The sequence below is a fragment of the Oncorhynchus clarkii genome, chromosome 5, assembly GCF_045791955.1.
Source record: "Oncorhynchus clarkii lewisi isolate Uvic-CL-2024 chromosome 5, UVic_Ocla_1.0, whole genome shotgun sequence".
NCBI lineage: Eukaryota > Metazoa > Chordata > Actinopteri > Salmoniformes > Salmonidae > Oncorhynchus > Oncorhynchus clarkii.
Window position 1 is genome coordinate 80981118 of NC_092151.1, and position 23386 is coordinate 81004503.

The window sequence follows — 23386 nt, forward strand, 5'->3', positions numbered from 1 at the left end:
CCATTGTTTGGGTTTTTGTGTTGACCACAGAGCCTGAGCCTATGGAGACTGATAAGGCCGTTATGTCTATGGAGGAGGTTCACCCCTTGGGGCTTGGTGTTGACTCTCTAGTGGAGGTGACTCTGGGTATAGGACCTGGCTATGGAACCATCCGCTGGATAGGCAATTTGCCTGGGCAGATAGGAACCTACGCTGGACTGGAGCTGGTACACTGTCTCAACACTGGCCTCTAATGTTCACATGATGCACTGCATGGACCCTGACTGTCTAGAGAGCAATTCATTGTTCTGTTTAATCTCAAATGTCAACTACTCTCCACTTCACTCGCTCTCTGTCTCTCTCTCTCTCTCTCTCTGTGTGAGTCTCGCTCTCTGTCTCTCTCTGTCTCTCTGTCTATGTCTCTCTCTGTCTCTCTCTCTGTCTCTCACTGTCTGTCTCTCTCTCTGTGTGAGTCTCTCTCTCTGTCTCTCACTGTCTCTGTGTCTCTTTCTCTCTCTCTCTCTCTCTCTCTCTCTCTCTCTCTCTCTCTCTCTCTGTGTGAGTCCCTCTCTGTCTCTCTTTGTCTCTGTCTCTCTCCATGTCTCTGTCTCTCTCTCTCTCTGTGTCTCTGTCTCTCTGTCTCTCTGTGTCTGTCTTTCTCTGTGTCTCTGTCTCTCTCTCTCTGTCTCTTTCACTCCCTCTAGGAGGATGGGTACACTGGGGTTAGTAATGGTACCTTTAAAGACCATCGGTTCTTCAGATGTCTTCCTAGACAAGGTCTCTTCGTCAAGCTTCTATCCTGCCGGCCTGACTCCCGCTTCCAGGGGGCATCAGCCAATGTCCTTCAAGGTGAAATAAACTACCTCTTGGAACAAAGATCATTACAGCCAATCACAAAACAAGCATTTTTTTGTTTTCTTGGTTGATCTTGCCTGACTTAATTAACCAATTCCCACAACTGCAAAAACTGCCCATTAGGCACCCCAGGCAGACTCAAGGATTTCAAATAGTATTTGTACCCAGGTTTGGTCTGTGTGTGACTAGAACTCTTTGACATGTGTGTTTTGTACTCACTCAGAGAGACAGGCGTTGCGCAGCCCTGGGGCGCTCCCCTCCTCCCCCATCGCCTCTGACCAGGTCGAGAGGATGCTGATTGGTCGAATGAAGGGGATCCAAGGCCATATAAACTCTTGCTACATGGACTCCGCCCTCTTCAGGTGAATATGATGAAGATGATGACAATATATATTGTTTAGAAATAGGAAATTAAATGATAGGCACACTAACTGCTCCTCCCTGCTCCTATAAAACACTCTCGCTCTGTCTCACGCTCGCTCTGTCTCACGCTCGCTCTGTCTCACACTCGCTCTGTCTCTCACTCACTCGCTCTGTCTCTCACTCACTCGCTCTGTCTCTCACTCACTCGCTCTGTCTCTCACTCACTCGCTCTCTCTGTCTCTCACTCTCTCTGTCTCTCACTCGCTCTGTCTCTCTCTCGCTCTGTCTCACACTCGCTCTGTCTCATTCTCGCTGACTCGCTCTGTCTCACTCGCTCTGTCTCACTCGCTCTGTCTCACTCGCTCTGTCTCACTCGCTCTCTCTCACTCACTCGCTCTGTCTCTCTCTCGCTCTGTCTCACTCTCGCTCTGTCTCGCTCTGTCTCACTCGCTCCGTCTCACACTCGCTCTGTCTCACTCTCGCTCTGTCTCACACTCGCTCTGTCTCACTCTCGCTCTGTCTCACTCTCGCTCTGTCTCTCTCTCGCTCTGTCTCACTCTCGCTCTCTCGCTCTCTCACTCTCGCTCTCTCACTCTCGCTCTCTCGCTCTGTCTCGCTCTGTCTCGCTCTCGATCTGTCTCACTCGCTCTGTCTCATTCGCTCTCACTCACTCACTCTCTCACTCACTCGCTCTGTCTCTCTCTCGCTCTGTCTCGCTCTCTCACTCTCGCTCTGTCTCACTCTCGCTCTGTCTCACTCTCGCTCTGTCTCACTCTCGCTCTGTCTCACTCTCGCTCTGTCTCACTCTCTCTCTTGCTCTGTCTCACTCTCGCTCTGTCTCTCTCTCGCTCTGTCTCACTCTCTCACTCTCTCTCTGTCTCACTCTGGCTCTGTCTCACTCTCGCTCTGTCTCACTCTCGCTCTGTCTCACTTGCTCTGTCTCACTCGCTCTCTCGCTCTGTCTCTCTCTCGCTCTGTCTCACTCTCTCTCTGTCTCACTCTCGCTCTGTCTCACTCGCTCTGTCTCACTCGCTCTCACTCACTCGCTCTCTCACTCACTCGCTCTGTCTCTCTCTCGCTCTGTCTCGCTCTCTCACTCTCGCTCTGTCTCACTCTCGCTCTGTCTCACTCTCGCTCTGTCTCACTCTCTCTCTCTATCTCTCTCGCTCTGTCTCACTCTCGCTCTGTCTCTCTCTCGCTCTGTCTCACTCTCTCACTCTCTCTGTCTCACTCTTGCTCTGTCTCACTCTCGCTCTGTCTCACTCTCGCTCTGTCTCACTCTCGCTCTGCCTCACTCGCTCTGTCTCACTCTGTCTCACTCTCGCTCTGTCTCACTCGCTCTCGCTCGCTCTGTCTCACTCTCGCTCTGTCTCACTCTCGCTCTGTCTCACTCTCGCTCTGTCTCACTCTCGCTCTGTCTCTCTCTCGCTCTGTCTCTCTCTCGCTCTGTCTCTCTCTCGCTCTGTCTCTCTCTCGCTCTCTCTCTCTCACTCACTCGCTCTGTCTCTCTCTCTGTCTCTGTCTCTCTCTCTCTCTCTCTGTATCTCTCATTCGCTCTGTCTCTCTCTCCCTTTGTCTCTGTCTCTCACTCTCTCTCTGTTTCACTCTCGCTCTGTTTCACTGTCGCTCTGTCTCGCTCACTCGCTCTCTCTCGCTCACTCGCTCTGTCTCTCGCTCACTCGCTCTGTCTCTCACTCACTCGCTCTCTCACACTCGCTCTGTCTCACACTCGCTCTGTCTCAAACTCGCTCTGTCTCACTCTCGCTCTGTCTCTCTCGCTCTGTCTCTCTCACTCACTCGCTCTGTCTCTCTCTCTCTCTCTCTGTCTCAGTCTCTCTCTCTCTCTCTCTCTCTCTGTATCTCTCATTCGCTCTGTCTCTCTCTCCCTTTGTCTCGCTCTCTCACTCTCGCTCTGTCTCACTCTCGCTCTGTCTCACTCTCGCTCTGTCTCACTCTCGCTCTGTCTCACTCTCGCTCTGTCTCACTCTCGCTCTGTCTCACCTTCGCTCTGTCTCTCTCTCGCTTTGTCTCACTCTCTCACTCACTCTTGCTCTGTCTCACTCTCGCTCTGTCTCACTCTCGCTCTGTCTCACTCGCTCTGTCTCACTCGCTCTCTCGCTCTGTCTCACTCGCTCTCTCGCTCTGTCTCACTCTCTCACTCTCTCTCTGTCTCACTCTCGCTCTGTCTCACTCTCGCTCTGTCTCACTCTCGCTCTGTCTCACTCGCTCTGTCTCACTCGCTCTGTCTCACTCGCTCTCACTCACTCGATCTCTCACTCACTCGCTCTGTCTCTCTCTCGCTCTGTCTCGCTCTCTCACTCTCGCTCTGTCTCACTCTCGCTCTGTCTCACTCTCTCTCTCTATCTCTCTCGCTCTGTCTCTCTCTCGCTCTGTCTCTCTCTCGCTCTGTCTCTCTCTCGCTCTGTCTCTGTCTCGCTCTGTCTCACTCTCGCTCTGTCTCACTCTCGCTCTGTCTCACTCGCTCTGTCTCACTCTCGCTCTGTCTCACTCGCTCTCGCTCGCTCTGTCTCACTCTCGCTCTGTCTCACTCTGTCTCTGTCTCTCTCTCGCTCTGTCTCTCTCTCGCTCTGTCTCTCTCACTCACTCGCTCTGTCTCTCTCTCTCTCTCTGTCTCTGTCTCTCTCTCATTCGCTCTGTTTCACTCTCGCTCTGTTTCACTCTCGCTCTGTCTCGCTCACTCGCTCTGTCTCGCTCGCTCTGTCTCTCGCTCGTTCGCTCTGTCTCTCGCTCACTCGCTCTGTCTCTCACTCACTCGCTCTGTCTCACACTCGCTCTGTCTCACACTCGCTCTGTCTCACACTCGCTCTGTCTCACTCTCGCTCTGTCTCACTCTCGCTCTGTCTCTCTCGCTCTGTCTCTCTCACTCACTCGCTCTGTCTCTCTCTCTCTGTCTCTGTCTCTCTCTCTGTATCTCTCATTCGCTCTGTCTCTCTCTCCCTTTGTCTCTGTCTCTCACTCGCTCTGTCTCGCTCACTCGCTCTGTCTCGATCTCTCTCACTCGCTCTCTCTCTGTCTCTCACTCACTCGCTCTGTCTCACACTCGCTCTGTCTCACACTCGCTCTGTCTCACTCTCGCTCTGTCTCACACTCGCTCTGTCTCACTCTCGCTCTGTCTCACTCGCTCTGTCTCACTCTCGCTCTGTCTCGCTCTGTCTCACTCGCTCTGTCTCACTCTCGCTCTGTCTCGCTCTCTCACTCTCGCTCTGTCTCACTCTGTCTCACTCTCGTTCTGTCTCGCTCTCTCACTCTCGTTCTGTCTCGCTCTCTCACTCTCGCTCTGTCTCGCTCTCTCACTCTCGCTCTCGCTCTGTCTCGCTCTCACTCACTCGCTCTGTCTCACACTCGCTCTGTCTCACACTCGCTCTGTCTCACACTCGCTCTGTCTCACTCTCGCTCTGTCTCACTCTCGCTCTGTCTCACTCTCGCTCTGTCTCACTCGCTCTGTCTCACTCTGTCTCACTCTGTCTCACTCGCTCTGTCTCACTCGCACTGTCTCACTCGCTCACTCGCTCTGTCTCTCTCTCGCTCTGTCTTTCTCTCGCTCTGTCTCTCTCACTCGCTCTGTCTCACTCTCGCTCTCTCACTCTCGCTCTGTCTCACTCGCTCTGTCTCACTTGATCTCACTCACTCGCTCTCTCACTCACTCGCTCTGTCTCGCTCTGTCTCACTCTCGCTCTGTCTCACTCTCTCTCTCTATCTCTCTCGCTCTGTCTCACTCTCGCTCTGTCTCTCGCTCTGTCTCACTCTCTCACTCTTGCTCTGTCTCACTCTCGCTCTGTCTCACTCTCGCTCTGTCTCACTCGCTCTGTCTCACTCGCTCTCTCGCTCTGTCTCACTCGCTCTCGCTGTCTCACTCTCGCTCTGTCTCACTCGCTCTCTTGCTCTGTCTCACTCGCTCTGTCACTCACTCGCTCTCTCTCTCTCTCGCTCTGTCTCACTCTCGCTCTGTCTCACTCTCTATCTCTATCTCTCCCCTGCTCTGTCTCACTCTCGCTCTGTCTCTCTCTCGCTCTGTCTCACTCTGTCTCACTCACTCTGTCTCACACGCTCTGTCTCACTCGCACTGTCTCACTCGCTCTCTCGCTCTGTCTCACTCTCGCTCTGTCTCACTCTCGCTCTCTCACTCTCGCTCTGTCTCACTCGCTCTCGCTCTGTCTCACTCGCTCTGTCTCACTCGCTCTGTCTCACTCGCTCTCACTCACTCGCTCTTTCTCTCTCTCGCTCTGTCTCTCTCTCGCTCTGTCTCACTCTCGCTCTGTCTCACTCTCGCTCTGTCTCACTCGCTCTCGCTGTCTCACTCTCGCTCTGTCTCACTCGCTCTCTTGCTCTGTCTCACTCGCTCTGTCTCTCTCGCTCTGTCTCTCTCGCTCTGTCTCGCTCGCTCTGTCTCACTCGCTCTCGCTCGCTCTGTCTCGCTCTCGCTCTGTCTCTCTCTCGCTCTGTCTCGCTCTCGCTCTGTCTCGCTATGTCTCTCTCTCGCTCTCTCTCTCTCGCTCTGTCTCACTCGCTCTGTCTCTCTTGCTCTGTCTCTCTCGCTCTGTCTCTCTCGCTCTGTCTCGCTCGCTCTGTCTCGCTCGCTCTGTCTCGCTCGCTCTGTCTCACTCGCTCTGTCTCGCTCGCTCTGTCTCACTCGCTCTCGCTCGCTCTGTCTCGCTCTCGCTCTGTCTCTCTCTCGCTCTGTCTCGCTCTCGCTCTGTCTCGCTCTCGCTGTCTCACTCGCTCTCACTCACTCGCTCTCACTCACTCGCTCACTCTCGCTCTGTCTCACTCTCTCACTCTCGCTCTGTCTCACTCTCGCTCTGTCTCACTCTCGCTCTGTCTCACTCTCGCTCTGTCTCACTCTCGCTCTGTCTCACTGGCTCTCTCGCTCTGTCTCACTCGCTCTCGCTGTCTCACTCTCGCTCTTTCTCACTCGCTCTCTTGCTCTGTCTCACTCGCTCTGTCTCTCTCGCTCTGTCTCGCTCGCTCTGTCTCTCTCGCTCTGTCTCTCTCTCGCTCTGTCTCTCTCTCGCTCTGTCTCGCTCTGTCTCACTCTCGCTCTATCTCACTCGCTCTGTCTCTCTCGCTTTGTCTCACTCGCTGTCGCTCTCTTGCTCTGTCTCACTCGCTCTGTCTCGCTCGACTCTGTCTCTCTCTCGCTCTGTCTCTCTCGCTCTGTCTCGCTCTGTCTCGCTCTGTCTCACTCTCGCTCTGTCTCACTCTCGCTCTGTCTCTCTCTCGCTCTGTCTCTCTCTGTCTCACTCTCGCTCTGTTTCACTCTCGCTCTGTCTCGCTCACTCGCTCTGTCTCGCTCACTCGCTCTGTCTCGCTCACTCACTCGCTCTGTCTCACACTCGATCTGTCTCACACTCGCTCTGTCTCACACTCGCTCTGTCTCACTCTCGCTCTGTCTCACACTCGCTCTGTCTCACTCTCGCTCTGTCTCACACTCGCTCTGTCTCACTCTCGCTCTCTCACTCTCGCTCTGTCTCACTCGCTCTGTCTCACTCTCGCTCTGTCTCACTCTCGCTCTGTCTCGCTCTCTCACTCTCGCTCTGTCTCGCTCTGTCTCACTCTCGCTCTCACTCACTCGCTCTGTCTCTCACGCACTCGCTCTGTCTCTCTCTCGCCCTGTCTCACACTCGCTCTCTCACACTCGCTCTCTCACTCTCGCTCTGTCTCACTCTCGCTCTGTCTCACTCTCGCTCTGTCTCACTCGCTCTGTCTCACTCTCGCTCTGTCTCGCTCTCTCTCTCTCGCTCTGTCTCACTCTCGCTCTGTCTCGCTCTCTCACTCTCGCTCTGTCTCACTCTGTCTCACTCTCGTTCTGTCTCGCTCTCTCACTCTCGTTCTGTCTCGCTCTCTCACTCTCGCTCTGTCTCGCTCTCTCACTCTCGCTCTCGCTCTGTCTCGCTCTCACTCACTCGCTCTGTCTCACACTCGCTCTGTCTCACACTCGCTCTGTCTCACACTCGCTCTGTCTCACTCTCGCTCTGTCTCACTCTCGCTCTGTCTCACTCTCGCTCTGTCTCACTCGCTCTGTCTCACTCTGTCTCACTCTGTCTCACTCGCTCTGTCTCACTCGCACTGTCTCACTCGCTCACTCGCTCTGTCTCTCTCTCGCTCTGTCTTTCTCTCGCTCTGTCTCTCTCACTCGCTCTGTCTCACTCTCGCTCTCTCACTCTCGCTCTGTCTCACTCGCTCTGTCTCACTTGATCTCACTCGCTCTCTCACTCACTCGCTCTGTCTCGCTCTGTCTCACTCTCGCTCTGTCTCACTCTCTCTCTCTATCTCTCTCGCTCTGTCTCACTCTCGCTCTGTCTCTCGCTCTGTCTCACTCTCTCACTCTTGCTCTGTCTCACTCTCGCTCTGTCTCACTCTCGCTCTGTCTCACTCTCGCTCTGTCTCACTCGCTCTGTCTCACTCGCTCTCTCGCTCTGTCTCACTCGCTCTCGCTGTCTCACTCTCACTCTGTCTCACTCGCTCTCTTGCTCTGTCTCACTCGCTCTGTCACTCACTCGCTCTCTCTCTCTCTCGCTCTGTCTCACTCTCGCTCTGTCTCACTCTCGCTCTGTCTCACTCTCGCTCTGTCTCACTCGCTCTGTCTCACTCTGTCTCACTCTGTCTCACTCGCTCTGTCTCACTCGCACTGTCTCACTCGCTCACTCGCTCTGTCTCTCTCTCGCTCTCTTTCTCTCGCTCTGTCTCTCTCACTCGCTCTGTCTCACTCTCGCTCTCTCACTCTCGCTCTGTCTCACTCGCTCTGTCTCACTTGATCTCACTCACTCGCTCTCTCACTCACTCGCTCTGTCTCGCTCTGTCTCACTCTCGCTCTGTCTCACTCTCTCTCTCTATCTCTCTCGCTCTGTCTCACTCTCGCTCTGTCTCTCGCTCTGTCTCACTCTCTCACTCTTGCTCTGTCTCACTCTCGCTCTGTCTCACTCTCGCTCTGTCTCACTCGCTCTGTCTCACTCGCTCTCTCGCTCTGTCTCACTCGCTCTCGCTGTCTCACTCTCGCTCTGTCTCACTCGCTCTCTTGCTCTGTCTCACTCGCTCTGTCACTCACTCGCTCTCTCTCTCTCTCGCTCTGTCTCACTCTCGCTCTGTCTCACTCTCTATCTCTATCTCTCCCCTGCTCTGTCTCACTCTCGCTCTGTCTCTCTCTCGCTCTGTCTCACTCTGTCTCACTCACTCTGTCTCACTCGCTCTGTCTCACTCGCACTGTCTCACTCGCTCTCTCGCTCTGTCTCACTCTCGCTCTGTCTCACTCTCGCTCTCTCACTCTCGCTCTGTCTCACTCGCTCTCGCTCTGTCTCACTCGCTCTGTCTCACTCGCTCTCACTCACTCGCTCTTTCACTCACTCGCTTTGTCTCTCTCTCGCTCTGTCTCTCTCTCGCTCTGTCTCACTCTCGCTCTGTCTCACTCTCGCTCTGTCTCACTCGCTCTCGCTGTCTCACTCTCGCTCTGTCTCACTCTCGCTCTGTCTCACTCGCTCTCTTGCTCTGTCTCTCTCGCTCTGTCTCGCTCGCTCTGTCTCACTCGCTCTCGCTCGCTCTGTCTCGCTCTCGCTCTGTCTCTCTCTCGCTCTGTCTCGCTCTCGCTCTGTCTCGCTATGTCTCTCTCTCGCTCTCTCTCTCTCTCTCGCTCTGTCTCACTCGCTCTGTCTCTCTTGCTCTGTCTCTCTCGCTCTGTCTCTCTTGCTCTGTCTCTCTCGCTCTGTCTCTCTCGCTCTGTCTCGCTCGCTCTGTCTCGCTCGCTCTGTCTCGCTCGCTCTGTCTCACTCGCTCTGTCTCGCTCGCTCTGTCTCACTCGCTCTCGCTCGCTCTGTCTCGCTCTCGCTCTGTCTCTCTCTCGCTCTGTCTCGCTCTCGCTCTGTCTCGCTCTCGCTGTCTCACTCGCTCTCACTCACTCGCTCTCACTCACTCGCTCTCTCTCGCTCTGTCTCACTTTCGCTCTGTCTCACTCTCGCTCTGTCTCACTCTCGCTCTGTCTCACTCTCTCACTCTCGCTCTGTCTCACTCTCGCTCTGTCTCACTCTCGCTCTGTCTCACTCTCGCTCTGTCTCACTGGCTCTCTCGCTCTGTCTCACTCGCTCTCGCTGTCTCACTCTCGCTCTTTCTCACTCGCTCTCTTGCTCTGTCTCACTCGCTCTGTCTCTCTCGCTCTGTCTCGCTCGCTCTGTCTCGCTCGACTCTGTCTCTCTCTCGCTCTGTCTCTCTCTCGCTCTGTCTCTCTCTCGCTCTGTCTCGCTCTGTCTCACTCTCGCTCTATCTCACTCGCTCTGTCTCTCTCGCTTTGTCTCACTCGCTGTCGCTCTCTTGCTCTGTCTCACTCGCTCTGTCTCTCTCGCTCTGTCTCGCTCGACTCTGTCTCTCTCTCGCTCTGTCTCTCTCGCTCTGTCTCGCTCTGTCTCGCTCTGTCTCACTCTCGCTCTGTCTCACTCTCGCTCTGTCTCTCTCTCGCTCTGTCTCTCTCTGTCTCACTCTCGCTCTGTTTCACTCTCGCTCTGTCTCGCTCACTCGCTCTGTCTCGCTCACTCGCTCTGTCTCGCTCACTCACTCGCTCTGTCTCACACTCGATCTGTCTCACACTCGCTCTGTCTCACACTCGCTCTGTCTCACTCTCGCTCTGTCTCACTCTCGCTCTGTCTCACTCTCGCTCTGTCTCACTCGCTCTGTCTCACTCTCGCTCTGTCTCACTCTCGCTCTGTCTCGCTCTCTCACTCTCGCTCTGTCTCGCTCTGTCTCACTCTCGCTCTCACTCACTCGCTCTGTCTCTCACGCACTCGCTCTGTCTCTCTCTCGCCCTGTCTCACACTCGCTCTCTCACACTCGCTCTCTCACTCTCGCTCTGTCTCACTCTCGCTCTGTCTCACTCTCGCTCTGTCTCACTCGCTCTGTCTCACTCTCGCTCTGTCTCGCTCTGTCTCACTCGCTCTGTCTCACTCTCGCTCTGTCTCGCTCTCTCACTCTCGCTCTGTCTCACTCTGTCTCACTCTCGTTCTGTCTCGCTCTCTCACTCTCGTTCTGTCTCGCTCTCTCACTCTCGCTCTGTCTCGCTCTCTCACTCTCGCTCTCGCTCTGTCTCGCTCTCACTCACTCGCTCTGTCTCACACTCGCTCTGTCTCACACTCGCTCTGTCTCACTCTCGCTCTGTCTCACTCTCGCTCTGTCTCACTCTCGCTCTGTCTCACTCGCTCTGTCTCACTCTGTCTCACTCTGTCTCACTCGCTCTGTCTCACTCGCACTGTCTCACTCGCTCACTCGCTCTGTCTCTCTCTCGCTCTGTCTTTCTCTCGCTCTGTCTCTCTCACTCGCTCTGTCTCACTCTCGCTCTCTCACTCTCGCTCTGTCTCACTCGCTCTGTCTCACTTGATCTCACTCGCTCTCTCACTCACTCGCTCTGTCTCGCTCTGTCTCACTCTCGCTCTGTCTCACTCTCTCTCTCTATCTCTCTCGCTCTGTCTCACTCTCGCTCTGTCTCTCGCTCTGTCTCACTCTCTCACTCTTGCTCTGTCTCACTCTCGCTCTGTCTCACTCTCGCTCTGTCTCACTCGCTCTGTCTCACTCGCTCTCTCGCTCTGTCTCACTCGCTCTCGCTGTCTCACTCTCACTCTGTCTCACTCGCTCTCTTGCTCTGTCTCACTCGCTCTGTCACTCACTCGCTCTCTCTCTCTCTCGCTCTGTCTCACTCTCGCTCTGTCTCACTCTCTATCTCTATCTCTCCCCTGCTCTGTCTCACTCGCTCTGTCTCACTCTCGCTCTGTCTCTCTCTCGCTCTGTCTCTCTCTGTCTCACTCTCGCTCTGTTTCACTCTCGCTCTGTCTCGCTCACTCGCTCTGTCTCGCTCACTCGCTCTGTCTCGCTCACTCACTCGCTCTGTCTCACACTCGATCTGTCTCACACTCGCTCTGTCTCACACTCGCTCTGTCTCACTCTCGCTCTGTCTCACACTCGCTCTGTCTCACTCTCGCTCTGTCTCACACTCGCTCTGTCTCACTCTCGCTCTCTCACTCTCGCTCTGTCTCACTCGCTCTGTCTCACTCTCGCTCTGTCTCACTCTCGCTCTGTCTCGCTCTCTCACTCTCGCTCTGTCTCGCTCTGTCTCACTCTCGCTCTCACTCACTCGCTCTGTCTCTCACGCACTCGCTCTGTCTCTCTCTCGCCCTGTCTCACACTCGCTCTCTCACACTCGCTCTCTCACTCTCGCTCTGTCTCACTCTCGCTCTGTCTCACTCTCGCTCTGTCTCTCTCTGTCTCACTCGCTCTGTCTCACTCTCGCTCTGTCTCGCTCTCTCACTCTCGCTCTGTCTCACTCTGTCTCACTCTCGTTCTGTCTCGCTCTCTCACTCTCGTTCTGTCTCGCTCTCTCACTCTCGATCTGTCTCGCTCTCTCACTCTCGCTCTCGCTCTGTCTCGCTCTCACTCACTCGCTCTGTCTCACACTCGCTCTGTCTCACACTCGCTCTGTCTCACACTCGCTCTGTCTCACTCTCGCTCTGTCTCACTCTCGCTCTGTCTCACTCTCGCTCTGTCTCACTCGCTCTGTCTCACTCTGTCTCACTCTGTCTCACTCGCTCTGTCTCACTCGCACTGTCTCACTCGCTCACTCGCTCTGTCTCTCTCTCGCTCTGTCTTTCTCTCGCTCTGTCTCTCTCACTCGCTCTGTCTCACTCTCGCTCTCTCACTCTCGCTCTGTCTCACTCGCTCTGTCTCACTTGATCTCACTCGCTCTCTCACTCACTCGCTCTGTCTCGCTCTGTCTCACTCTCGCTCTGTCTCACTCTCTCTCTCTATCTCTCGCTCTGTCTCACTCTCGCTCTGTCTCTCGCTCTGTCTCACTCTCTCACTCTTGCTCTGTCTCACTCTCGCTCTGTCTCACTCTCGCTCTGTCTCACTCTCACTCTGTCTCACTCGCTCTGTCTCACTCGCTCTCTCGCTCTGTCTCACTCGCTCTCGCTGTCTCACTCTCGCTCTGTCTCACTCGCTCTCTTGCTGTCTCACTCGCTCTGTCACTCACTCGCTCTCTCTCTCTCTCGCTCTGTCTCACTCTCGCTCTGTCTCACTCTCTATCTCTATCTCTCCCCTGCTCTGTCTCACTCTCGCTCTGTCTCTCTCTCGCTCTGTCTCACTCTGTCTCACTCACTCTGTCTCACTCGCTCTGTCTCACTCGCACTGTCTCACTCGCTCTCTCGCTCTGTCTCTCTCTCGCTCTGTCTCACTCTCGCTCTCTCACTCTCTCTCTGTCTCACTCGCTCTCGCTCTGTCTCACTCGCTCTGTCTCACTCGCTCTCACTCACTCGCTCTTTCACTCACTCGCTCTGTCTCTCTCTCGCTCTGTCTCTCTCTCGCTCTGTCTCACTCTCGCTCTGTCTCACTCTCGCTCTGTCTCACTCGCTCTCGCTGTCTCACTCTCGCTCTGTCTCACTCGCTCTCTTGCTCTGTCTCACTCGCTCTGTCTCTCTCGCTCTGTCTCTCTCGCTCTGTCTCGCTCACTCTGTCTCACTCGCTCTCGCTCGCTCTGTCTCGCTCTGTCTCTCTCTCGCTCTCGCTCTGTCTCGCTATGTCTCTCTCTCGCTCTCTCTCTCTCGCTCTGTCTCACTCGCTCTGTCTCTCTTGCTCTGTCTCTCTCGCTCTGTCTCTCTCGCTCTGTCTCGCTCGCTCTGTCTCGCTCGCTCTGTCTCACTCGCTCTGTCTCGCTCGCTCTGTCTCACTCGCTCTCTCTCGCTCTGTCTCGCTCTCGCTCTGTCTCGCTCTCGCTGTCTCACTCGCTCTCACTCACTCGCTCTCACTCACTCGCTCTCTCTCGCTCTGTCTCACTTTCGCTCTGTCTCACTCTCGCTCTGTCTCACTCTCGCTCTGTCTCACTCTCTCACTCTCGCTCTGTCTCACTCTCGCTCTGTCTCACTCTCGCTCTGTCTCACTCTCGCTCTGTCTCACTGGCTCTCTCGCTCTGTCTCACTCGCTCTCGCTGTCTCACTCTCGCTCTTTCTCACTCGCTCTCTTGCTCTGTCTCACTCGCTCTGTCTCTCTCGCTCTGTCTCGCTCGCTCTGTCTCGCTCGACTCTGTCTCTCTCTCGCTCTGTCTCTCTCTCGCTCTGTCTCTCTCTCGCTCTGTCTCGCTCTGTCTCACTCTCGCTCTGTCTCACTCGCTCTGTCTCTCTCGCTTTGTCTCACTCGCTGTCGCTCTCTTGCTCTGTCTCACTCGCTCTGTCTCTCTCGCTCTGTCTCGCTCGACTCTGTCTCTCTCTCGCTCTGTCTCTCTCGCTCTGTCTCGCTCTGTCTCGCTCTGTCTCACTCTCGCTCTGTCTCACTCTCGCTCTGTCTCTCTCTCGCTCTGTCTCTCTCTGTCTCACTCTCGCTCTGTCTCGCTCACTCGCTCTGTCTCGCTCACTCGCTCTGTCTCGCTCACTCACTCGCTCTGTCTCACACTCGATCTGTCTCACACTCGCTCTGTCTCACACTCGCTCTGTCTCACTCTCGCTCTGTCTCACACTCGCTCTGTCTCACTCTCGCTCTGTCTCACACTCGCTCTGTCTCACTCTCGCTCTCTCACTCTCGCTCTGTCTCACTCTCGCTCTGTCTCACTCTCGCTCTGTCTCACTCTCGCTCTGTCTCGCTCTCTCACTCTCGCTCTGTCTCGCTCTGTCTCACTCTCGCTCTCACTCACTCGCTCTGTCTCTCACGCACTCGCTCTGTCTCTCTCTCGCCCTGTCTCACACTCGCTCTCTCACACTCGCTCTCTCACTCTCGCTCTGTCTCACACTCGCTCTGTCTCACTCTCGCTCTGTCTCACACTCGCTCTGTCTCACTCTCGCTCTCTCACTCTCGCTCTGTCTCACTCTCGCTCTGTCTCACTCTCGCTCTGTCTCACTCTCGCTCTGTCTCGCTCTCTCACTCTCGCTCTGTCTCGCTCTGTCTCACTCTCGCTCTCACTCACTCGCTCTGTCTCTCACGCACTCGCTCTGTCTCTCTCTCGCCCTGTCTCACACTCGCTCTCTCACACTCGCTCTCTCACTCTCGCTCTGTCTCACTCTCGCTCTGTCTCACTCTCGCTCTGTCTCACTCTCACTCTGTCTCACTCTCGCTGTCTCAATCGCTCTCTCTCTCTCGCGCTCTCTCACTCTCGCACTCTCACTCTCGCTCTGTCTCACTCGCTCTGTCTCACTCGCTCTGTCTCACTCGCTCTGTCTCACTCGCTCTGTCTCTCTCTCGCTCTGTCTCACTCTCGCTCTGTCTCGCTCTCTCACTCTCGCTCTGTCTCACTCTCGCTCTGTCTCACTCTCGCTCTGTCTCGCTCTGTCTCGCTCTCGCTCTGTCTCGCTCTCGCTCTGTCTCACTCTCGCTCTGTCTCACTCTCGCTCTGTCTCACTCTCGCTCTGTCTCACTCTCGCTCTGTCTCACTCTCGCTCTCTCACACTCGCTCTCTCACTCTTGCTCTGTCTCACTCTCGCTCTGTCTCACTCTCGCTCTGTCTCACTCTCACTCTGTCTCACTCTCGCTGTCTCAATCGCTCTCTCTCTCTCGCGCTCTCTTACTCTCGCTCTCTCACTCTCACTCTCGCTCTGTCTCACTCGCTTTGTCTCACTCGCTCTGTCTCACTCGCTCTGTCTCACTCTCACTCTGTCTCGCTCTCTCACTCTCGCTCTGTCTCACTCTCGCTCTGTCTCGCTCTGTCTTGCTCTCACTCACTCGCTCTGTCTCTCACTCACTCGCTTTGTCTCTCTCTCGCTCTCTCACACTCGCTCTGTCTCACACTCGCTCTGTCTCACTCTCCCTCTGTCTCACTCTCACTCTGTCTCACTCTCGCTGTCTCACTCGCTCTCACTCACTCGCTCTCACTCACTCGCTCTCTCTCGCTCTGTCTCACTCTCGCTCTGTCTCACTCTCGCTCTGTCTCACTCTCGCTCTGTCTCACTCTCTCTCTGTCTCACTCTCACTCTGTCTCACTCTCGCTCTCTCGCTCTGTGACTCTCTGTCTCACTCGGTCTGTCTCACTCGCACTGTCTCACTCGCTCTCTCGCTCTCTCTCTCTCGCTCTGTCTCACTCTCGCTCTCTCACTCTCGCTCTGTCTCACTCTCGCTCTGTCTCACTCTTGCTCTGTCTCACTCTTGCTCTGTCTCGCTCTCGCTCTGTCTCGCTCTCGCTCTGTCTCGCTCTCGCTCTCACTCACTCGCTCTTTCACTCACTCGCTCTGTCTCTCTCTCGCTCTGTCTCAATCTCGCTCTGTCTCACTCTCTCTCTCTATCTCTCTCGCTCTGTCTCACTCTCACTCTGTCTCTCTCTCGCTCTGTCTCGCTCTCTCTGTCTCACTCTCGCTCTGTCTCACTCTCGCTCTGTCTCACTCGCTCTCTCGCTCTGTCTCACTCGCTCTCTCGCTCTGTCTCACTCTCACTCTGTCTCACTCTCGCTCTGTCTCACTCTCGCTCTGTCTCACTCTCGCTCTGTCTCGCTCTGTCTTGCTCTCGCTCTGTCTCGCTCTCGCTCTGTCTCACTCTCGCTCTGTCTCACTCTCGCTCTGTCTCACTCTCGCTCTGTCTCACTCTCGCTCTGTCTCACTCGCTCTCTTGCTCTGTCTCACTCGCTCTGTCTCACTCGCTCTGTCTCGCTCGCGCTCTGTCTCGCTCTCGCTCTGTCTCTCTCTCGCTCTGTCTCTCTCTCGCTCTGTCTCTCTCTCGCTCTGTCTCTCTCTCGCTCTGTCTCTCTCTCGCTCTGTCTCTCTCTCGCTCTGTCTCTCTCTCGCTCTGTCTCGCTCTGTCTCTCTCTCACTCTGTCTCACTCTCGCTCTGTTTCACTCTCGCTCTGTCTCGCTCACTTGCTCTGTCTCGCTCACTTGCTCTGTCTCGCTCACTTGCTCTGTCTCACTCACTCGCTCTGTCTCGCTCACTCGCTCTGTCTCGCTCACTCGCTCTGTCTCTCACTCACTCGCTCTGTCTCACCCTCGCTCTGTCTCACACTCGCTCTGTCTCACACTCGCTCTGTCTCACTCTCGCTCTGTCTCACTCTCGCTCTGTCTCTCTCTCTCTCTCTCACTCGCTCTGTATCTCTCATTCGCTCTGTCTCTCTCTCCCTTTGTCTCTGTCTCTCTCACTCGCTCTGTCTCTCTCACTCGCTCTGTCTCTCTCTCCCTTTGTCTCGATCTCTCTCACTCTCTCTCTCTCTGTCTCTCACTCACTCGCTCTGTCTCACACTCGCTCTGTCTCACACTCGCTCTGTCTCACACTCGCTCTGTCTCACACTCGCTCTGTCTCACACTCACTCTGTCTCACTCTCGCTCTGTCTCACACTCACTCTGTCTCACTCTCACTCTGTCTCACTCGCTCTGTCTCACTCTCGCTCTGTCTCGCTCTCTCACTCTCGCTCTGTCTCACTCTGTCTCACTCTCGCTCTGTCTCGCTCTCTCACTCTCGCTCTGTCTCGCTCTCTCTCACTCAAGCTCTGTCTCACTCTCACTCTGTCTCGCTCTCACTCACTCGCTCTGTCTCTCACTCACTCGCTCTCTCGCTCTCTCTCTCTCGCTCTGTCTCACTCTCGCTCTCTCACTCTCGCTCTGTCTCACTCTCGCTCTGTCTCACTCGCTCTGTCTCGCTCTTGCTCTGTCTCGCTCTCGCTCTGTCTCGCTCTCGCTCTGTCTCGCTCTCGCTCTGTCTCACTCGCTCTGTCTCACTCGCTCTCACTCACTCGCTCTTTCACTCACTCGCTCTGTCTCTCTCTCGCTCTGTCTCAATCTCGCTCTGTCTCACTCTCTCTCTCTATCTCTCTCGCTCTGTCTCACTCTCACTCTGTCTCTCTCTCGCTCTGTCTCGCTCTCTCTGTCTCACTCTCGCTCTGTCTCACTCGCTCTCTCGCTCTGTCTCACTCGCTCTCGCTGACTCACTCTCGCTCTGTCTCACTCGCTCTCTTGCTCTGTCTCACTCGCTCTGTCTCTCTTGCTCTGTCTCGCTCGCTCTGTCTCACTCGCTCTCGCTCGCTCTGTCTCGCTCTCGCTCTGTCTCGCTCTCGCTCTGTCTCTCTCTCGCTCTGTCTCACTCTCGCTCTGTCTCGCTCTCGCTCTCTCACTCTCGCTCTGTCTCACTCTCGCTCTGTCTCACTCTCGCTCTGTCTCGCTCTGTCTCGCTCTCGCTCTGTCTCGCTCTCGCTCTGTCTCGCTCTCGCTCTGTCTCACTCTCGCTCTGTCTCACTCTCGCTCTGTCTCACTCTCGCTCTGTCTCACTCGCTCTCTTGCTCTGTCTCACTCGCTCTGTCTCACTCGCTCTGTCTCTCTCGCTCTGTCTCGCTCGCGCTCTGTCTCGCTCTCGCTCTGTCTCTCTCTCGCTCTGTCTCTCTCTCGCTCTGTCTCTCTCTCGCTCTGTCTCTCTCTCGCTCTGTCTCTCTCTCGCTCTGTCTCTCTCTCGCTCTGTCTCGCTCTGTCTCTCTCTCACTCTGTCTCACTCTCGCTCTGTTTCACTCTCGCTCTGTCTCGCTCACTTGCTCTGTCTCGCTCACTTGCTCTGTCTCGCTCACTTGCTCTGTCTCGCTCACTTGCTCTGTCTCACTCACTCGCTCTGTCTCGCTCACTTGCTCTGTCTCGCTCACTTGCTCTGTCTCGCTCACTTGCTCTGTCTCACTCACTCGCTCTGTCTCGCTCACTCGCTCTGTCTCGCTCACTCGCTCTGTCTCTCACTCACTCGCTCTGTCTCACCCTCGCTCTGTCTCACACTCGCTCTGTCTCACACTCGCTCTGTCTCACTCTCGCTCTGTCTCACTCTCGCTCTGTCTCTCTCTCTCTCTCTCACTCGCTCTGTATCTCTCATTCGCTCTGTCTCTCTCTCCCTTTGTCTCTGTCTCTCTCACTCGCTCTGTCTCTCTCACTCGCTCTGTCTCTCTCTCCCTTTGTCTCGATCTCTCTCACTCTCTCTCTCTCTGTCTCTCACTCACTCGCTCTGTCTCACACTCGCTCTGTCTCACACTCGCTCTGTCTCACACTCGCTCTGTCTCACACTCGCTCTGTCTCACACTCGCTCTGTCTCACACTCACTCTGTCTCACTCTCGCTCTGTCTCACACTCACTCTGTCTCACTCTCACTCTGTCTCACTCGCTCTGTCTCACTCTCGCTCTGTCTCGCTCTCTCACTCTCGCTCTGTCTCACTCTGTCTCACTCTCGCTCTGTCTCGCTCTCTCACTCTCGCTCTGTCTCGCTCTCTCTCACTCACGCTCTGTCTCACTCTCACTCTGTCTCGCTCTGTCTCGCTCTCACTCACTCGCTCTGTCTCTCACTCACTCGCTCTCTCTCACTCACCTGCTCTCTCTCTCTCGCTCTGTCTCACTCGCTCTGTCTCACTCTCGCTCTGTCTCGCTCTCTCACTCTCGCTCTGTCTCACTCTGTCTCACTCTCGCTCTGTCTCGCTCTCTCACTCTCGCTCTGTCTCACTCTCGCTCTGTCTCGCTCTGTCTCGCTCTCACTCACTCGCTCTGTCTCTCACTCACTCGCTCTGTCTCTCACTCACTCGCTCTGTCTCTCACTCACTCGCTCTCTCTCACTCACCTGCTCTCTCTCTCTCGCTCTGTCTCGCTCTGTCTCACTCTCGCTCTGTCTCACTCTCGCTCTGTCTCACTCTCGCTCTGTCTCACTCTCGCTCTGTCTCACTCTCGCTCTGTCTCACTCGCTCTCTCGCTCTGTCTCACTCACTCTGTCTCGCTCTGTCTCACTCACACTGTCTCGCTCTGTTTCACTCGCACTGTCTCACTCGCACTCTCGCTCTCTCTCTCTCGCTCTGTCTCTCTCTCGCTCTGTCTCTCTCTCGCTCTGTCTCACTCTCGCTCTCTCACTCTCGCTCTCTCTCACTCTCGCTCTGTCTCACTCGCTCTCTCGCTCTGTCTCACTCACTCTGTCTCGCTCTGTCTCACTCACACTGTCTCGCTCTGTTTCACTCGCACTGTCTCACTCGCACTCTCGCTCTCTCTCACTCGCTCTGTCTCACTCGCTCTGTCTCACTCGCTCTGTCTCACTCGCTCTCTCTGTCTCTCTCACTCTCTCTCTCACTCGCTCTGTCTCTCGCTCTGTCTCACTCGCTCTGTGTCTCTCTCTCCCTTTGTCTCTCTCGCTCTCTCTCTGTCTCTCTCTCGCTCTGTCTCTCTCTCGCTCTGTCTCTCTCTCGCTCTGTCTCACTCTCGCTCTCTCACTCTCGCTCTGTCTCACTCTCGCTCTCTCACTCTCGCTCTGTCTCTCTCTCGCTCTGTCTCTCTCTCGCTCTGTCTCACTCTCGCTCTCTCACTCTCGCTCTGTCTCACTCTCACTCTCTCACTCTCGCTCTCACGCTCTCGCTCTGTCTCACTCGCTTTGTCTCACTCGCTCTGTCTCACTCGCTCTGTCTCTCTCACTCTGTCGCACTTGCTCTGTCTCGATCTCTGTCTCTCTCACTCTCTCTCTCTCTCTCTCTCACTCGCTCTGTCTCTCTCTCTGTCTCTCTCACTCGCTCTGTGTCTCTCTCTCCCTTTGTCTCTCTCGCTCTCTCTCTCTCTCTCTCGCTCTCTCTCTCTCTCTTTGTCTCTGTCTCTCTCTCTCTGTATCTCTCATTCGCTCTGTCTCACTCGCTCTGTCTCGATCTCTGTCTCTCTCACTCGCTCTCTCTCTGTCTCTCTCACTCGCTCTCTCTCTCACTCACTCTCTCTCTCTCGCTCACTCTGTCTATCTCTCTGTCTTGCTCTCTTGCTCTCTCACTCGCACTGTCTCGCTCTCTTGCTCTCTCACTTGCTCTGTCTCACTCTCTCTCGCGCTCTCTCTCGCTCTCCCTTGCTCTCTGTCTTGCTCTCTGTCTCTCTCACTCGCACTCGCTCTGTCTCACTCGCTCTGTCTCACTCGCTCTGTCTCACTCGCTCTGTCTCACTTGCTCTCTCTGTCTCACTTGCTCTCTCTGTCTCACTTGCTCTCTCTGTCTCTCTCGCTCTCTCACTCGCTCTGTCTCTCTCACTCTGTCTCACTTGCTCTGTCTCGATCTCTGTCTCTCTCTCTCTCTCTCTCACTCGCTCTGTCTCTCTCTCTGTCTCTCTCACTCGCTCTGTGTCTCTCTCTCCCTTTGTCTCTCTCGCTCTCTCTCTCTCGCTCTCTCTCTCTCTCTTTGTCTCTGTCTCTCTCTCTCTGTATCTCTCATTCGCTCTGTCTCACTCGCTCTGTCTCGATCTCTGTCTCTCTCACTCGCTCTCTCTCTGTCTCTCTCACTCGCTCTCTCACTCACTCTCTCTCTCTCTCTCACTCTGTCTATCTCTCTGTCTTGCTCTCTTGCTCTCTCACTCGCACTGTCTCGCTCTCTTGCTCTCTCACTTGCTCTGTCTCACTCTCTCTCGCGCTCTCTCTCGCTCTCCCTTGCTCTCTGTCTTGCTCTCTGTCTCTCTCACTCGCACTCGCTCTGTCTCACTCGCTCTGTCTCACTCGCTCTGTCTCACTTGCTCTCTCTGTCTCACTTGCTCTTTCTGTCTCACTTGCTCTCTCTGTCTCTCTCGCTCTCTCTGTCTCTCTCGCTCTGTCTCTCTCGCTCTGTCTCACTCGCTCTGTCTCGATCTCTGTCTCTCTCACTCTCTCTCTCTCTCTCTCTCTCTCTCTCTCTCACTCGCTCTGTCTCTCACTCGCTCTGTCTCTTGCTCTGTCTCTCTCACTCGCTCTGTCTCTCTCTCTCTCCCTTTGTCTCTCTCTCCCTTTGTCTCTCTCTCTATCTCTCTCTCTCTCTCTCTCTCTCTCTCTCTCTCACTCGCTCTGTCTCTCTCTCTCTCTCTCTCTCTTTGTCTCTGTCTCTCTCTCTCGCTCTCTCTCTGTATCTCTCATTCGCTCTGTCTCTCTCTCCCTTTTTCTCTGTCTCTCTCACTCGCTCTGTCTCGCTCACCCGCTCTGTCTCGATCTCTCTCACTCGCTCTCTCTCTCTCTCACTCGCTCTGTCTCTCTCACTCACTCGCTCTGTCTCGTTCACTCTCTCTCACTCACTCACTCTATCTCTCGCTCTGTCTGTCTCTCTCACTCTGTCTCTCGCTCTATCTATCTCTCTCACTTGCTCTCTGTCTTGCTCTCTTGCTCACTCACTCGCACTGTCTCGCTCTCTTGCTCTCTCACTCGCTCTGTCTCACTCTCTGTCTCGCGCTCTCTCTCGCTCTCCCTTGCTCTCTGTCTTGCTCTCTGTCTCTCTCACTCGCACTGTCTCGCTCTCTCGCTCTCTGTCTGTCTCTCACTCTCTCTATATCTCTCTCTCTCCAGTCTGTTCTCCTGTTCCTCAGTGTTGGACTCCCTGCTGTTTAAGTCAACAGAGCCTAGGGATGCCCCCATCCAGAGTACCCTGCTACATGACATCGTCAACCCGCTCCGCAGGTCAGCCAGCGTGTGTGTGTGTGTGTGTGTGTGTGCTTAGGAGGTGTAGTAATTGTAGGCTTGGGGGTGCTAATACATGTTTTGCATGTGTGTATTGATGTCTACGTGCAGTGAAGGTTTTGTGGAAGGGAGACACATTATGAAGCTTCGTCAGCAGCTGCAGGAGCTTGGATACTGCCACACATTCACCACAGAGGAGAAAGGTGAACAAACATCTGCCTTACTGCTATAGGCTTTCTAACAGGACAGTCGCAACTGTAAATTAACTAGACTTAATAGGGTGATTTTTGAAAGGACTGAGTGTGTCTGTGTGTGGTTGTGTTCTTGTTCAGATCCAGAAGAGTTTCTTACCCTCATTATGAACCATATTTTCTGTCTGGATCCTCTCCTCAAACTGTAAGAATACCTTACTCTAATCTATGTTCTATTTGAATTGTAATGTAGCTTTGCACTACACCAATGTAATACATACTTGATTACCAGACTTGACCTGTTTAAAAAGAAATCTAAAGACTAGACCTGGTTATAAAGAAATCTAAAGACTAGACCTGGTTATAAAGAAATCTATAGACTAGACCTGGTTATAAAGAAATCTAAAGACTAGACCTGGTTATAAAGAAATCTAAAGACTAGACCTGGTTATAAAGAAATCTAAAGACTAGACCTGGTTATAAAGAAATCTATAGACTAGACCTGGTTATAAAGAAATCTAAAGACTAGACCTGTTAATAAAGAAATCTAAAGACTAGACCTGGTTATAAAGAAATCTAAAGACTAGACCTGGTTATAAAGAAATCTAAAGACTAGACCTGTTAATAAAGAAATCTAAAGACTAGACCTGGTTATAAAGAAATCTAAAGACTAGACCTGGTTATAAAGAAATCTATAGACTAGACCTGGTTGTAAAGAAATCTAAAGACTAGACCTGGTTATAAAGAAATCTAAAGACTAGACCTGGTTATAAAGAAATCTATAGACTAGACCTGGTTATAAAGAAATCTAAAGACTAGACCTGTTAATAAAGAAATCTAAAGACTAGACCTGGTTATAAAGAAATCTAAAGACTAGACCTGGTTATAAAGAAATCTATAGACTAGACCTGGTTATAAAGAAATCTAAAGACTAGACCTGGTTATAAAGAAATCTAAAGACTAGACCTGGTTATAAAGAAATCTATAGACTAGACCTGGTTATAAAGAAATCTAAAGACTAGACCTGGTTATAAAGAAATCTAAAGACTAGACCTGTTAATAAAGAAATCTAAAGACTAGACCTGGTTATAAAGAAATCTAAAGACTAGACCTGGTTATAAAGAAATCTAAAGACTAGACCTGTTAATAAAGAAATCTAAAGACTAGACCTGGTTATAAAGAAATCTAAAGACTAGACCTGTTAATAAAGAAATCTAAAGACTAGACCTGGTTATAAAGAAATCTAAAGACTAGACCTGGTTATAAAGAAATCTAAAGACTAGACCTGTTAATAAAGAAATCTAAAGACTAGACCTGGTTATAAAGAAATCTAAAGACTAGACCTGGTTATAAAGACATCTATAGACTAGACCTGGTTATAAAGAAATCTAAAGACCTGGTTATAAAGAAATCTAAAGACTAGACCTGGTTATAAAGAAATCTATAGACTAGACCTGGTTATAAAGAAATCTATAGACTAGACCTGGTTATGAAGAAATCTAAAGACTAGACCTGGTTATAAAGAAATCTAAAGACTAGACCTGGTTATAAAGAAATCTAAAGACTAGACCTGGTTATAAAGAAATCTATAGACTAGACCTGGTTATAAAGAAATCTAAAGACTAGACCTGGTTATAAAGAAATCTAAAGACTAGACCTGGTTA

The 23386-nt window shown here is 53.6% G+C and overlaps 1 protein-coding gene across 5 annotated transcripts in view; it reads left to right on the plus strand.

Moving 5' to 3' along the window:
* The window catches only part of LOC139409440 (cylindromatosis (turban tumor syndrome), like), a 43440-nt gene that overhangs the window by 3908 nt on the left and 16146 nt on the right, over positions 1-23386 (plus strand). For all 5 annotated transcript variants that reach the window (XM_071154599.1, XM_071154597.1, XM_071154600.1 and 2 more), the window contains exons 5-10: positions 31-206; positions 684-828; positions 1058-1196; positions 21421-21531; positions 21643-21734; positions 21864-21927. In XM_071154599.1, coding sequence (XP_071010700.1) covers positions 31-206; positions 684-828; positions 1058-1196; positions 21421-21531; positions 21643-21734; positions 21864-21927 — 727 coding nt within the window. The remainder of the gene's footprint in view (positions 1-30; positions 207-683; positions 829-1057; positions 1197-21420; positions 21532-21642; positions 21735-21863; positions 21928-23386) is intronic.